The sequence below is a fragment of the Loxodonta africana genome, unplaced genomic scaffold, assembly GCF_030014295.1.
Source record: "Loxodonta africana isolate mLoxAfr1 unplaced genomic scaffold, mLoxAfr1.hap2 scaffold_100, whole genome shotgun sequence".
Lineage (NCBI taxonomy): Eukaryota > Metazoa > Chordata > Mammalia > Proboscidea > Elephantidae > Loxodonta > Loxodonta africana.
This window is the reverse complement of record NW_026974869.1, coordinates 81,152-98,644: the sequence shown is the minus strand read 5'-3', so window position 1 is coordinate 98,644 and position 17,493 is coordinate 81,152. Positions and strand designations below refer to the sequence as shown.

General features: G+C 36.6%; 1 protein-coding gene across 1 annotated transcript in view; it reads left to right on the top strand.

The window, feature by feature from the left end:
• Positions 1-8,396: 8,396 nt before the first annotated feature.
• The window catches only part of LOC135229136 (olfactory receptor 5J3-like), a 33,699-nt gene continuing 24,602 nt past the window's right edge, over positions 8,397-17,493 (top strand). The window contains exons 1-2 of the mRNA XM_064278918.1: positions 8,397-8,578; positions 12,974-13,443. Of these exons, the coding sequence (XP_064134988.1) occupies positions 8,397-8,578; positions 12,974-13,443 (652 nt within the window). The remainder of the gene's footprint in view (positions 8,579-12,973; positions 13,444-17,493) is intronic.

Below are 17,493 nucleotides of genomic sequence, written 5' to 3'. Positions count from 1 at the left end.
TCTGATAATGAAGACCTAAAGATAATATAGATACCATGAAAGGCACCTTGCAAAATCCAAATAAACATTAATTCCATCCCTCTTTCTTATAAGGTCCTTGGAGTATAGTAGGTTCTAAGCAAACACACATTTTTTGATGACATATCTACAAATGGCAATAAAGATAAGACATAGGCTTTGCCTTCAAAACAAGGGATGCGTAATTTGGTGGTAACGCTGGAGCAATAAAAAAAGGGGCTATTGTAAACGTCAGACTATAAGAAATATCTTAAAAGGCTTGAGGCAAGGAACAGTTCAAATCCACTTAGGGAGATTAGAAATATGTCTTCAGAAATGAGGTATTGTTTTAAGTTGGCATGGAGTGTGGATAGAATTTTAAGAGACACATTTCAGTGAAGAAGGCATTTTTTTCAGGAGAGACTAGAATAGACAAACTCAAGGAAATGAGAATGTAACATCAAGTCAACCAATTTGTTATTGACTGAATACTGTATAATGTGTGTGATTGCATCTGTGTGTGTGTGTTTATGTGTGTGTGTGTGTGTTTGTGGTATCTTATATTCAGGTTAAATTGACATGACTGAAAAGCTAAATAAATATTTTCTATAACCTGAACATGTTTTAGAAAGAGTACCAGTGTAATAGAATGATTAGTTCGATAGGCTTTACCAAAGGCTTAGAAATAGATGTCAGAAAACCAGTATATGCAAAAAATTGGGACATTGAGTGGCTGCTCTATCGGTGTTTTATGCTATTATTTTGCATACTCAGCCATCAAAAATGTTATATATGATTTGTTTATAGTTTTTGGAACATGGGCATAATTACTGAATCCTTTTTTCAACAGAGCTCTCAATTTGACAAATCCTTGAATGCAGCTTTTACCTTTGTGAGTTATTTTGTCTAGCAGAGGTGGCAAAAATGACATTGAAGCAAGTTCCAAAACTTTGAGAGATTTCAGGATTTTGTGCACACTCTTGGAAACCTGGGAAGCTGCCATATGAACAAACAGACTAGAATATTGGCTAATGAGGGAAAAATAACCCAGTTGCCTGCTCATTCCATTGTACTATGTGGCCTTTAGCCCACCACTAGATTTGAGAATGTGACCCTCTTATGTCAGCTGACCTGCTAGTTGATCTCACAGACCTAAGTAAGCTCAGCCCAGATCAGCCAAGCACAGACCAGATCAGCACAACTGCCCACCTGACCCATATAATAGTGAGCAGTAGTAATGATTGTTAGTTTAATAAAAACATTTTTGGATGTTTTCTTTGTGTAGTCAGTAGAGTCACTCACTTTCTCAGGTTCTGGCAAGGTTACCATAAACATATTCCCAAGGCTTATTATATGGCAATGTAGGCTATTGGTTATTCTTCCATTCAGAGGCTCCTTGTTTAAAACAATCCAATTAAAAACTTCAGAAATATTAATATATTATAATTTCATTGACAATTGCTAATATAATATTTTATATAAAATGGAATTATCCTGTATGCTTTGAATTCATTCTCATCAACGGCTTGGAGATTCACACTGAGATTATTCAATTCATGGATTGTGATCATGACATGAATCCCTTCCAATATTTTTTAAAAATTTAAATCACTCTTAAAGCACACTTCCCATTTCTTTAAGATAAATACATAAACAAAATAACTTTCTTGTGAGTGTTTTGCCTACAAAACCAAAAAAAAAAAAAAAAAAAAACCCACTGCCGTCCAGTAGATATAAGGAATCATTGCCAGTTATTTTTTTTCCTCATTGTTTTACAATTTTGCTATCATTTGACTCTTTCTCAGGAGACATGCATTCAGTAACAATAGTTTGGGGTTGAACTTTGAAAAAATAATCTAGTAAACAAATACTGTCATTACTACTGTTTATCAGAATTCACCATGTCATCATATAGGTTAAAACATGTGTCTAATACCAATCTTTCCATGTAAAGAAATATGCATAAACAAGGACAAAGCCATTTTCTTCCTAGGATGCATTGTGCAGTTCTATTTGTTTTGTAATTATGCAAACACTGAGGTCATCCTGCTGGCCGTGATGGCCTACAACTGCTTTGAGACCACCTGCAACACACTGCTTTACATGGTCATCATGTCCCAGAAACTCTGTGAGGACCTGGTGCCTGGCTGATACCTCTGAAGAGCCGTGTGTTCTCTGATTTGCGTGTGTATAGCTCTTGAGATCCTGTCCCAGTTCCCAGACATGATTATACACTACTTTTGCAATCAATCCCTTTTCTTATATCTTGCTAGATCTGATGTCTCTATGAATGAACTTCTGTTGTACATTGTCAATTCCAACTCATATTGACCCGATAGGACAGAGTAGAACTACCCCCATAGAGTTTCCATGGAGGACCTGGTCGATTCCAACGGCCAACCTTTCAGTTAGCAGCTGTAGCCTTTAACCACTACGCTACCAGGGTTTCCATCGTACATTGTGGCCACTGTCAATGAGATCGTCACTATCATTGCCATCCTTACTTCCTACTTGTTTATTCTCATCACCATCTCGAGGATGTGCTCTGCAAAGGAAAGACATAAACCTTTTTCCGCCTGTGCCTCCCACCTCACAGCCATTGTTGTCTTCCATGGAACAATACTTTCATTCATTTCAGGTCCAACCCTGGCAGCAGTGTGGACACTGACAAGGAGGCCACGGTGTACCATACTGTAGTGACAGCCACACTGAACCCCCTGACTATACCTTAGAAACAAGTATATGAAAAAAGCTGTCAAGAAAATGGTGGAATTAACTTACATTCTGAGGAAACGTTTTCTTCACTGGACTTAAGAGTTTCAAAATGGACCTTTAAAGAGGCGTTTGAGTTTGGATGGAAATGGATGAAATGGAAAAGGGAGGAGGATCTAGGGTACTATGCATACTTCTTTGTTGTCTATTCACCTTATAGCTTATCTTGAAATTTGCAGTGTCATACAGAGCCTTATTTAAACACATCTGCTGTTTCTCCCCTTTCCCTAATTGCTAAGTGATTTGATTGGGTTTGTGGGATTGTAGTAAACCTTAATTTTTTTGTTTTGTTTTGTGATTTTCTAACAAAATGCACATAAAGACACTTAACTTTTCAACACCATTAATACTTCCAATAATTTTTAAGGAATTTACTTCTTTTTTCATCTAGGACATGATACACATTCGTCTAATAGAATTATACACTTTTTTTTTTTTTTTTGGAAATAGTTCAAATGAATGAAAATATCTCCAACACATCCCATAATACACCATGGTAATAAAAAGGGACCCCAAATTCCCTGCCTTGATCATTCTATACTCCAGGAGCTATGTGATTCACTGTGAGAGGCAAAATTGTAGATTAGGCAGCCTAGTCACTGAAGGAAAAGACACAGTTAGATATCTGGGCAACATTCTAGAATTGTATCTATTATTATTATTGGTTTATTGAATTTTTGGTGAAAATTTACATAGCAACTTAGGTTTCTGTTTTCAATTTTCTCACAAATTGTTCAGTGACATTAGGTACATTCATCACAAAGTGTTGACATTACCCTTAATTGTGTTCTGATTATTCCATTTTCTAGTACTCCAGTTTCCCTTCCCCCTTGTCTTCTTGTGTTTGCTTTTGAATAACTGTTGAAGTTTTGATCTCGTACTAATGGTTTTTCAGTAGATCATTAATCTTACGGGCAATATCCTTTATTTTGTGTGACGCTCTGCTATTTAGCTAAAAGTTGATCTCAGGGGACAGATTCTGTTCTAGGTTTAAAGAGTGTCTCAGGGCAACAGTCTCAGATAATCCTCTGTTTTCTACTGTTCCAGGTTGTCCGATTTTTTTTTTTTATCTTAATAGAAATTTGTGTTTGGCTCCACATTTACCATCTATTGTGATCCTGATTAGAATGGTCAATGGTGGTAGCTGGCACTATTTAGTTCTTCTGGTCTCAGGGTGGATGAGGTTGTGGCTCATGTAGATTTGTTTCTTCTCTGCTCTTTGGGTTTCATTCTGGCTGTTTTGCTCCTGGTCAATAGAGACCTATAATTTGTGTCTTAGATGGCTAATTACAAGATCTTATGATCCCAGACATTTTCACTTCTCTAGGATTCGGATCATTATCATTGTGAACTATGTTATGTCAATTGACTGAGTTGTCCCATGAGATTATGGTCCTAAAACTCCAAATCCAGAAAACCAATGTATGAAGCTGTCTGGTTATGTATGAGGAGTGTCTATATTTGTGTCTTCAGTAAATATATGTGCCTACACCCACATATTTCAGTTTACACACACCTGTAGATACTTCTAGCTGTTCTCGCCTATATACAAACCTGTGCATACACATATACTGATTTGCATATATCCATTGCTAGGTGCTCAGACAGTGGTTTTTACTTTGGTTGTGCTGTGCTAACTACCTCCACATTCACTGCCACTTTTCTCTTCACCAGAAATACTAGTCTCTATAAACCACAATTTTTGCACCACTAAAAAAATTTTTTTTTCTTTTTTTTTTTCCTCTCCTTGGTAACCACCACTGGACATTGGTCTCTTTATATTTATCTATTCTTGTCATCTTAAAAAAGAGGGATCATTCAATATTTGTCCATGTTTGCTTGACTTATTTCACTTTGCTTTATGCCCTTCAGGTCCATCTGTGTTATAATAAGTTCTGTGGAATCATCATTGTTCCTTGGCAAAGAAAATCCTGCTTAGTGATGTAGAGGGTCAGCAGAAAAGAGGATAACGCTCATGAGATGGATTGACACAGTGACTGAAATGATGGGCTCACTCATAACAACTATTGTGAGGATGGTGCAGGACTGGGCAGTGCTATGTTCTGTTGTCCATGAGGTTGCTATGAGTCGGAACTGACTCTATAGCACTTAAAAACAGCAAGTATTCCATTGTATGTATGTGCCACAATTTGCTTATCCACTCATCTGTTACTGCAAAGTTAGTTTTTTTTCCCATTTATTTGTTTATGTGAATAAAACAGCAATGAACAAAAGTGTGCATAGTATGTTTGAGTCATTATTTTTAGGTATCTTAGGGCCTATACCACAGCACATGGATGCTTACGTGTTTGCTGTGATGCTGGAAGCTATGTCATCAGTATTCAGATACCAGCATTGGTTACTCAGGCTGGACAGGTTTCAGCTGACCTTCCAACTTAAGAAGACTAGGAAGAAGGACCTGGCAGTCCACTTCTGAAAAGAATTAGCCAGTGAAACCTTATCAATAGCAGCAGAACATGGCTTAATATACCGCCAGAAGATGAGACCCTCAGGTTGGAAGGCACTCAAAAGATGACTGGAGAAGAGCTGCCTCCTCAAAGTAGAGTCAACCTTAATCATATGGATGGAGTTAAACTTTCAGGACCTTCATTTGTTGCTGTGGCGTGACTCAAAATGAAAAGAAACAGCTACAAACATCCACTAATTATCGGAACATGGAATGTACAAAGTATGAATCTAGGAAAATTGGAAATGGTCAAAAATGAAATGGAGCACATAAACATTGATATCCTAGGAGTTAGTGAGCTGAAATGGACTGGTATTGCCCATATTCAATCAGACAATCCCATTGTCTACTATGCTGGGAACTACAACTTGAAAAGGAATGGTGTTGCATTCATTGTCAAAAAGAACACATAGATCTATCCTGAAGCACAGCACTGTCAGTGATAGGATAATATCCATACACCTACAACAAAGACTAGTTAATAAGAGCATTATTCAAATTTATGAACCAACCATTAAGGCCAAAGATGAAGAAATTGAAGATTTTTACCAATTTTTTGCAGTCTGAAATTGACCAAATATGCACTCTAGATACATTTATAATACATGGAGATTGGAATGTGAAAGTTGGAAACAAAGAAGGATTTGTAGTTGGAAAATGTGGCCTTGATGATAGAAACAATGCCACAGACTGCATGATAGAATTTTTTGTGACCAATGACTTCTTTATGGCAAATACCTTTTTCTACCAACAGATGGAATACACAGGAATCAAATTGACTACATCTATGGGAAGAGAGGATGGAAAAGCTCAATATCATCGGTCAGAACAAAGCCAGGGGCCAACTGTGGAACAGACCATCAATTGCTCATATGCAAGTTGAAGTTGAAACTGATGAAAATTAACAAGTCTACAAGAGCCAAAGTTTGATCTTGAGTACATCTCACCTGAATTTAGAGACCATCTCAAGAAGAGATTTAACATATTGAATACTAATGACCAGAGACCAGATGTGTTGTGGAATGATATCAAGGACATCATACATGAAGAAAGCAAGAGCTCATTAAACAGAAAAAAATAATTAAATAAATAAGATCAAAGTTAATGTGAGAATACTTGTATCAGGTGGACACTTGAGACTGTGTTGGCATCTCCTGTCTGGAGGGGAGATAGGAGGGTGGAGAGGGTTAGAAACTGGAAAAATTGTCACGAAAGGAGAGACTGGAAGGGCTGACACATTAGGGGGAGAATAAGTGGGAGTATGGAGTAAGGCGTATATAAGCTTATATGTGACAGACTGACTTGATTTGTAAACGTTCACTTAAAGCTCAATAAAAATTATGAAAAAAAAGTTGCTGTGAGAAGAAACTCTAAGTTGCTCTAGAATGTTGAGTAGCTAAAGCAAAAGGAATAAATGATGAAGTAAAATAGTTGAAAAGAAGATTTCAAAGGGTGGCTTGAGAAAACAAAGTATTATAATGACATGTGTGACGACCTGTGGATGGAAAACCAAAAAGGAAGAATGTACTCTGCATTTTTCAAGCTGAAAGAACTGAAGAAAAAATTCAAGCAGCAAGCTGCAATATTGAAGGATTCTATGGGGGAAAATATTAAATGACTTAGGAAGCACCAAAAGATGATGGGAGGAATACACAGAGTCACTATACCAAAACAATTGGTCGATGTTCAAACATCTCAGGAGATAGCAATGAGTAGGAACGAATGCTACTGAAGGAAGAAGTCCAAGCTACGCTGAAGGCACTGGTGAAAAACAAGGCTCAAGGAATTGTTGGAATACCAGCTGAGATGTTCCAACAAATGGATGCAGCGCTGGAAGTACTCACTTGCCTAAGCCAAGAATTTGGAAAATGACTACCTGGCCAACTCACTGGAAGAGATCTATATTTATGCCTATTTCCAGGAAAGGTGATCCAAAAGAATGAGGAAATTTTGAACAATGTCATTAATATCACACACAAGAAAAATTTTGCTGAAGATTGTTCAAAAGTGGCTACAACAATATATTGACGGGGAACTGCCAGAAATTCAAGGTGGACTCAGAAGATGACAGGGAACCAGGGATATCATTACTGAGGTCAGATCAATCCTGGCTGAAAATGGAATACCAGAACGATGTTTACCTGTGTTTTACTGACTATGCAAAGGCCTTTGACTCTGTGGATCATAACCAATTATGAACAGCATTGTGAAGAACATGAATTCCAGAACACTTTATTGTGCTCACAAGGAACCTGTACTTAGTTCAAGAGGCAGTTTTTGAACAGAACAAGTGGATACTGTGTAGTTTAAATGCAAGAAAACTGTGCATCAAGGTTGTATCCTTTCACCATACTAATTCAATCTGCATGTTGAGTTAATACTCTGAGAAGCTGGAATAAATGAAGAAGAACGCAGCATCAGGATTTGAGGAAGACTCATTAACAATCTGTGTTATGCAGATGACAAAACCTTGCTTGCTGAAAGTAAAGAGGACTTGAGGTACTTACTGGGTAATGATCCAAGACCACAGCTTTCAGTCTGGATTATGCCTCAACATAAAAAACAAAAACAAAAATCCTTACAGCTGACCAATAAGCAACATCATGATAAAATGAGAAATTATTGAAGCTGTCAAGGATTTCATTTTACTTGGATCCACAATTAATGTCCACGGAAGCAGCAGACAAGAAATCAAAGGACACATTGCATTTGTCAGATCTGGTGCAAAAGAACTCTTTGATGTGTTAAAACTAATATGTAACGTTAAGGACTAAGGTGTGCTTGACCCATGCCATAGTGTTTTCAATTGCCTGATATGATTTGCATGTGAGAGCAGGGCAATGAATAAGGAGAAGAACTGACACTTTTGAATTATGATGTTGGTGAAGAATATTGTATATACCACGGGCTGCTAAAAGTATGAACGAATCTGTCTTGGAAGAAGTACAGCCAGAATGCTACTTATAAGCGATGATGGTGAGACTTTGTCGCTCATACTTTGGACATGTTATCAGGGGGGACCAGTCCTACAGAAGGACATTACACTTGGTAAAAACCGTCCACCTTTTTGAAGGTCAGCAAAAAAGAGGAAGACCCTCAACAAGATGAATTGACACAGTGGCTGTAACACTGGGCGTCAAGTATAAAAACAATCACGAGCATGGCACAGGACCAGGCTGTGTTTTGTTCTGTTGTACATAAGGTCACCATGAGTCAGGACAGACTGGACGGCACCTACAACAACAGCGTGGATGAGCAGCCTTACGCTGGAAACAATCTGCTTAGGCTGAGAAGGAGAGAGGAAAAGGATGATTATTCCACTGCATATATGGTGACACAGAGGTTCAAGGAATTTGAGATTCACAGAAGTTCATATAACCAGAAATGATAGGTTGATGACAGAAATTCAGCTCTTTGACCCCAATTCTAGTGCACGTTCATCCTATTATTTCACTCAGTCTAAGAGATCATTCAAATTCAATTGCCCTTCAGAAAGAACAATTGTTGTAGTCATTTCAAAATCCCTAGTTTATGCCTGAATATCATTTATTCAAAGGCTACATTTGGAGTATTACCAGGTCTGGAAATCGTTCTAAGACACGATTTAGTCTAACACACATTTACTTGGATGGGAATGAATATAATACAAGATTCGTTTGGGATACTGAAGTATAATACCTCAAAATTGCTCTTATGGTGCTCCAATGAATGAACAATCAGAGAAATTCAAGAAAAAAAAAAGATTGAAAAAGTAAAATAAACCAAATTAGAGTAGGAAGGCTCATCCTACAAAGTTTAAAATAAATTGCAGTATTTCTTTTATTAAAATGGAACCCTGGTAGCTCAGTGGATAAGAGTATGGCTGTTAACCAAAAAGTCAGCATTCGAAATCACCAGTCTCTCCTTGAAAATCTATGGGGCAATTCCACTCTGTCCTATAGGGTCACTGCGAGTCAGAAACAACTCGACAACAGGATTTTTTGTTTCTTTGTTTGTTTTGGCTTATTATTAAAATATTGTTATATTGGGACAAACAGAAATTCAAGAGCCAAATGAACATCTTTCTTTAGCCATATGAGAAAGATAAAATTGTATCTCTTTCTTACTCCATACATCAAAACAGGTTTTGAAAACAAAGTTGAAAATTTAGATGACATGAATATACAGAGACTTCACAGAAAAAAACAAAATAAAATAAATTGATGAAAGAAAAATTGAGGAAATAATCTCCACTTATATCACACAGAAGAGAAAGCAACAATTAGTCCTATAGAAAAAATGAATGGAAGTTACCATTAAAGAGTCCAAATTAAAGGAATACAAATAACACTAAAATGTTTGAAGAGTTGTACAATCGGGCTCATATTAATAGAAGGACAAATGAAAACTGCCTTTAGATATCACTGTCACCTATCTGATTGGCACATAATCATCAGCCAATTATTATTTGACAGTTATGAGCTCTATGGATACATACACTTGATAACTAATGGGGAGCATGGGAGTGTTCAGGAGACACGGCAAAATGAATTTGAAATATAAAATGATTCTTACAAAGTGTTCTTAATGATAATATAATTTTCTTCCAGGTTTTCTAATACAGCTGAGAAAGGTAGTTAATTTTAATTGTTTGGCTTTTGTCCTCCAGAGATTGGAGCAACACAGTCTCTAGTGTTCATGTCCCAAGGTTGTGACACAGATATAAGATGCATATACTTTTAATCCCAGCCCAGTGTCCCAGAGGAAGGAGAGGCCTTCTCTTTGCCATTAGCAGGTTTGTTTTAAGATTTAAAGACATTATGATAGCAGGGTATCTAGGGAACACAGTAAAAGGGGGAAAACGTAAACATTAGATATAGAGAGTTCTTGAGGAATACCAGGCCATCACAAAAGCTACTTGTCTGAACATGCAAGGAACAGGATGTGCAGCCCTTATGCAGAGCTTTGCATAGAGGACTTGGCCCCTCGGTAATAGTGCCCTGAATGACAGGTACCTCGGGTGGGGCAATAGAGGAGCCTTGTGAGATTTGAGAATGTATATTTTCATACTTTTGTAAATTTTTGGAGCAGTTGTCAAGATACAGTAGAAAAGTTTTTAAGTAGAGTGGAATAATCAGAGATTGGATAGAATCTTTAGTAAAAAAAACGAAAACTATCATGTGCATCATATGCATCATCTCCCTCAATCGTTCTGCCTTTAACTAAAATTACAAAGCATAAATCAGGGAACTCAAGTATCCCCTGAGAGCAAACAAACAATAAAATGGGAGGAAATTCAAGGAAGAAATTTTAGCTATCCTATTTCCTTGATTGAATAGGAAAATACATTTATCATCAATTTAATATCACAATTTGGGACAGAGAAGAACCATTGCATTAAGACATATATTTGATTAAAATTAAGATTTAAATGCCTTAGATAAATGAAATGTATTTTCAAGGAAAAATATGTGATAATTAAAATGACTAATTGTGCAATGGGATTGCCTTTTGAGGTTGTCTTTAACACTCAGGTTTATGTAGGAACGGGATAGGGCCATTGGGGGACTCAGTACAGCATATGACCTGACATCTTTATTTCAAGGACCAACTGAAAATGATGTGTTGAGTTTCAGAATCAGAGACAAACTTACCAAAATCATAGATAGAGAAGGAGTTTCTCATTATGTTGGGATCTAAGAGTTGCTGGGCACCAATTCCAGAAATACAATGATTCTTCTGTATTACAGTTTTCTCATGAAATGACTTCATTGTGCTCTAATATTCCATGTTTTTAATTCTTATACATACATAATACAGGGTCAGAATGAGTATCCTAGCTGTGTCAGAGGAAGAGAAGTGAATGGGAGAGGCTGTGGGAATGGGAATTTCTCAGTCCAAGAGTCTTTAGTTATTATTCCTGCGTGAAAACATCTCTAAATCCTATTCTCCCGTGTTTCATCTGCATTCTGTTCTCATCTCTGTGGCACCTAACAGTGTCATTGGACTATTTCCCACGATTTAGAGTCTCTACTTTGCTCAAAATTTAAGAGGATGATCATTAACAAAGGAAACATGTTAGGTAGACTCATAAAATGGACCACTGTATAGGCTAGAGAAATGAGTGCATGGCTGGGGATCACAGACTGGATTTTATCTGCACGTTGTTGTGAAAGTCAAGGCATCTTTTTTCTTGTTTTTAATTTTTATTGTGCGTTAAGTGAAAGTTCACAAATCAAGTCAGTCTCTCACAGGAAAACTTATAAACACCTTGCTATATTCTCCCAATTGCTCTCTCCCTAATGAGACAGCCTGCTCCCTCCCTCTACTCTCTCATTTCCTGTCTTTTTCACCAGCTTCTACCCCCCTCTATCCTCCTAGCTCCCCTCCAGAGAGTAGATGCCAACATAGTCTCAAGTGTTCACCTGATCCAAGAAGCTCACTCCTCACTGGCATTCCTCTCCATCCCATTGTCCAGTTCGATCCCTGTCTGAAGAGTTGTCTTTGGGAATGGTTCCTATCCTGGGCCAACAGAAGTTCTGGGGCCATGACCACTGGGGTCTTACTAGTCTCAGTCAGACCATTAAGTCTGGTCTTTTCACGAGAATTTGGGGTCTGCATCCCACTGCTCTCCTGCTCCCTCAGGGGTTCTCGGTTGTGTTCCTAATCAGGGCAGTCATCGGTTGTAGCCAGGCACCACCTAGCTCTTCTGGTCTCAGGCTGATGTAGTCTCTGGTTTATGTGGCCCTTGCTGTCTCTTGGGCTCATAATTACCTTGTGTCCTCGGTATTCTTCATTCTCCTTTGGTTCAGGTGGGTTGAGACCAATTGATTCATCTTAGATGGCTACTTGTTAGTGTTTAATACCCAGATGCCACTCTCCAAAGTGGGATGCAGAATGTTTTCTTAATAGATTTTATTATGCCAATTGACTTAGATGTCTCAAGGCATCTTCTGACTGCTGTTATGCCATCTTTAGAATAAGAATGTAGACTGGATTATATTTATCATCTACCCTAGCCTTTTTATTCCTCAAACAATGAGGGAGGATTGGAACTCAGAACTACCAGATTTGAAGAATGAAAAAATATTGCCAACAAGTCAACTTAGAATCATGGGGACTTCGTAAGTATAAGAGTAGCACCATGCTCGATAAATTTTTCAATGTCTGATTTTTCAGAATTAGATCACCAACCCTTTTTTCAAAGGTGCCTGTGGGTGGGCAGGAACCTTCAAATTTTTGGTTTCTAGCCAAGGGCATTAACCAATAGTACCACACAGGCTGCTAAAAAGTAATTGAGATTTATTTTGATATGAGTGATAGTGTGTCAGAAGAAAAACATAGATTAAAGTGCTATGCAGAATTAATAAAAACACAAATGGGAAGTGTTAGGCTACCCATTCTTTATGTCCATAGTGTGTAGATGTTATGATCTGATTAAATAATATAGTTTAGGTTTTTCTGATTTTAGTTATTGACTGTGAGACTGACATAATCCAACATTGGGCTAAGCTTGTCTTCTATGAACTGATTTCATTCAAGGAGAGCTGTAGTTGTTACCTGAGAACTTGACTTAAAATTACCGAACGATCTCTAAATTCTTTAAGTGATAATCATATTTTAAAATTTTAGAAATTTACCACATTTTGGATAATAAAAATACAGATTCCAGAACAGATATGCTTTCCAATCTTGACATGGGAAGTCGATCCAAGCTCTGTATATCCCCACTATGTTAATTTTTTTTTTAACTTCTAGGACTTTTAGATTTCGACAAACAGAAGCCATGTTATTGTCAGAGGGTAATAAAGGTGGTGTCACATTTTCTCTTTTGGGCTTCTCAGATTACCCAAAACTGAAGATTCCCCTCTTCTTGGTATTTCTGGCCATCTGCAGTGTCACCGTTGTAGGGAATATTGGAATGATTGTAATCATCAAAATTAACCCCAAACTGCACACCCCCATATACTTCTTCCTCAGCCACCTCTCATTTGTGGACTTCTGCTATTCCTCCATCATTGCTCTTAAGATTCTGGAGAACCTAGTTGTAGAAGACAGAACCATTTCATTTTTAGGATGTGTAGTGCAGTTATTTCTCTTTGGTACCTTTGTGGTGACTGAATCAATTTTATTAGCTGTAATGGCCTATGACCGCTTTGTGGCCATTTGTAACCCTCTGCTCTACACAGTTGCCAGTCTCTACACAGAGATTCTGTGCTATGCTGGTGGTGGGATCATATGCATGGGGAGTAGGGTGTTCCTTGATATTCACACGCTCTGCTTTGAAATGATCTTTTCATAGTTCCAACATAATCAATCACTTCTTCTGCGAGTTCTCCACACTTCTTTCCCTTTCTTGCTCTAATACTTACCTCAATGAGTTGTTGCTTTTTATCATTGGTACTTTTAATGAGGTGAGTGTATTACTTATCATTCTCACCTCTTGTGTGTTTATCGTTGTCACCATCTTGAAAATGAGTTCAGCCAGTGGTTGTCATAAGGCATTCTCTACCTGTGCCTCTCGTCTGACTGCCATCACTATCTTCCATGCCAGCATCCTGTTCCTCTACTGTGTGCCCAACTCAAAAAACTCCAGGCACACTTTCAAAGTAGCCTCTGTGTTTTACACAGTGGTGATCCCCATGTTGAATCCCTTGATCTACAGCCTGAGGAATAAGGATGTCAAGAATACAGTCAGGAAGATAAAGGATATTAAATTCTTTTTTCATTAAACATAGTATTTCAGTAGTATTTGTCCCTAAGTAGAAATAAAGTTTGTCTAAAAAGCTTGTTTCTGAAGATATCTATAAAAATTTTAAGTAATATTGCACAGTAGAAAGGATTTGGATTTTGGTTCAAGGTGACTAAATTTGGCTTTGTCTCATAATTGTAAGAAAAGACCACAAGCTCTTTCATTTTTAGCTTTAAATCTATGAAAATGTGATATCATGCGATAGGTCATTATCTGAGGGTGAAGACCAAAAGATAATACGGTTATCATGTGGGGCACCTTGCATTATCTGAATAAACATTAATTCCATCCTTCTGTCTTATAAGATACCTGGAGTGCAGTAATTTCTTAAGAAACACACTTTTTTGCTTATGCATATATATATGTACATACAAATGGAATTAAAGATAAGACACACCTTCAAGAAATGCATAATCTAGTGGTGATGCTGGAGCAATAAAGAAAGTGGCTATTGCCACTATAATAATTACCCTAGAAGGTTTGGGCCAAGGAATAATTAGAATCAATTTGGAGATATTAGAAATATATCATCATAAAAAAGATATTATTTGATGATGGCCTGGTTTTTTTGGAGAATGGGCAGGATTTTAGGATACACTTTTCAGTGAAGAAGGCATTTTATTCAGGACAGACTAGAATGAACAAACTCAAGGAAATGGGGCTGTAATATTGAGTCCACCAATTTTTATTGAGTGAATACTGTATGTGTGGGTCTGTGTGTGCATCTGTGTGTGTGTATATGTGGTATCTTATAGTTGAATAAATTAGGTCTATAACCTGAACATATTTTCAAAGGAGCTCCAACAGGACTGAATGATAGTTTCAACAGGCTGTACTGGAGGCTTAGAAATGGGTCTCAGAAAACAAGAAAATGCAAAAAATAGAGAAAATAAGTTCCTGCCCTGTCTGTGTTGCACGCTGTTAGTTTTCCCACTTAATCATCACAAGTGTTATAAATACTTTATTTATCTTGTATATATATATGTATATATTTGGAACATGAGCATAATTAGTAAATGCTTGTCAACAAAACTCCCAACCACCATAGAAAAATTCAAAAAACTTATTTGAATTTGCCAAAGTGTTGCACAGTAGTGTTCACCTAAACTTATTCAAAATAAAATGAAATTCAGGCTGTCATTTGCAACTAGACATATCAGTTCTATCTTCTTAACTCAGTTTTGCTTGACAAACTTGAAAACCGTTCTCTTTTCTCTAGTTTAAATTCCAAATAAAACAAAAAAATAGTGGGAGAAATAATTTGCCAGGAGTTTTATTGAGGAAGAAAAAAATAATTTGCAGAACAATTTTGTATGGCCCAAGAAATTAACTGGAAGAGTCATATGACTTTAAACTTATGATCATTATTCTAATTTTTAATATTCAGTTCTATAGTGTCACTGTCAGGTGGAATCCACTGAATGGCAATGGTTTTTTTTTTAAAGCATGAGTTGATAAGGAATGAATTAAACAGTCTTGTACATGCAAATATAAACACTGTAGAAACATTGTCTTAGTAATTGAGTGATGAGATAATGGTTTTTCTTTTGTTTAATTTCTGTTTCTCTGGGTGTTTACAAATTTATCTTTCACTACATACATGACACTTATATAATTTATAATTTTCTTTGGTCTTGGGAAATAACTGGTATTTATCTTAAATTGAATCAATGATGGGTAATCAATCCCTTTTTACAGAGAACTTTCACTTCACTCCTCCTGTGGGAAATGATAATCTCATTTTGTGGTTGAAGTGACACAGCCAACTTAGCTTTTATGCTGATGAAATTGAGACCCGTACAGTTGAATTAACTTGGGTACAGCTACCAGTTGCAAAAGCTACTGTTGACAGAATTGGAGCAATCCTTTAAGAATCTACCCACACTGGTAAACATCTTTTCTAGTAAATGCTTTCATACAATCTCATGTTCTTTCATTTTCAAATTGCGTCATTCCAGGTTCTTTATAGCAGATCCTTTGCCTTTCAGTTTACTTAATATGTAAGAGTAGTTTTCAAATTTTTTGTCCACATGCCATTAAATTAGTTTTGTATATGTATATACACCCCAGGAATTCAATTTGACATATAAAACATTTCATCATAAGCTTCAATATCAGAAAGAAGTGTAATCTCCATTATACATCAAAATTCATTCAAATTATGAAAAAATCATTTTGAACAATCAGATTTACATTTTTCCTTCTTCTCCTAAAGTCATATTTCAATTTAACTTTCCTCACAGATAATGGCATTTTATGAATCACATTCTTATTTTTAATTTCTTATAATGTTTTAGTGTTATTGAAAGCTCTCTTTCGAGTAAGTTTATTTTATAACAATAGAAATTACACTATTGAGTTATAATTCAATTGCAAATTTAGAAAAAAATATTATTAATCAATATTTTAAAAAATCATTGTAAATATTTGTTTTTATGAGGAGAATATTTTGATTTTCAATGAAGATTTATTAACGTATCCATGGAAGGATAAAACTTACCTAGAAGACAATAAATTCAGCCTCAATTCTGTTTCTATTTTTTAATAGCTCAAAATGCTTAATTTCGTCACTTTTAAAGTAGCCGGAAATAGAAGCTGTTGAAAATTGTGTTATAATTGAATTGAGCTCAATTCTTTCAATTCTATCCAAATTACCTGCCAATTTCTCACACTCATCTTTCATCAAAAAATATTTTTTGAAATGTATATAACATAAGTAGATTGCCTTCCAAATTTTGTTGAAAGCTAATATATTGGAAACAACTTTTCCTTCACAAAGTTTTGCTACTCATTATGGTGAAATGAAAACATAGCCCCAAGTCTCCAAGCCGTCCAGTGCTCTTTGCAGCTGTACACATCAGGTGGTTGAATCAGTTTGACCAATCCTTGAATGTAGTTTACTCTTGAGAATTATTTTGGCTAACAGAGGTGACAAAAGTGACATTCAGTCCAGTTCCAAGACTTTGAGAGGCTTTGATGCTTTTGCACACTCTCTTGGAACAATGTGAAACTGCCATATGAAAAAAAAAAAAAAAAAAAAGAGACTAGAATATTGGCTAATGGGAGAAACATAGCCCAGTTATCCTGCTCTTCAGTCATACCAGCTAATGTCTAGCCCACCACCAGACTTGAGAATGAACCCTCTTAAATCAACTGACCAGACAGCTTTTCCCATAAGGTAAGCCAAGATCAACAATGCATAGGTGACATCAGCAGAACTGCCTACCTGACCCATGCAATTGTGAGAATAAACAAATGGTTGTTGTTTTAACAAATACATTTTTGAGAGTTTTGTCCACAGCAAAGGGACCGGAAATACTTGACAGCCATTTGCAGGGCTACACAACTCACTGTGAAAAGCACAATTGAAAATTTGCCAAGATTTGCCAGCCTGGCCACCCAAGGAAGAGATAAACTTAGACATCTGGGTGCCATCCTAGAAATGTATCTTTTTTTTTTATTTAATTTTTTTTGATAGTTTACACAGCAAGTCAGGCTCCCATCTGACAATTTCCACACAATTTTT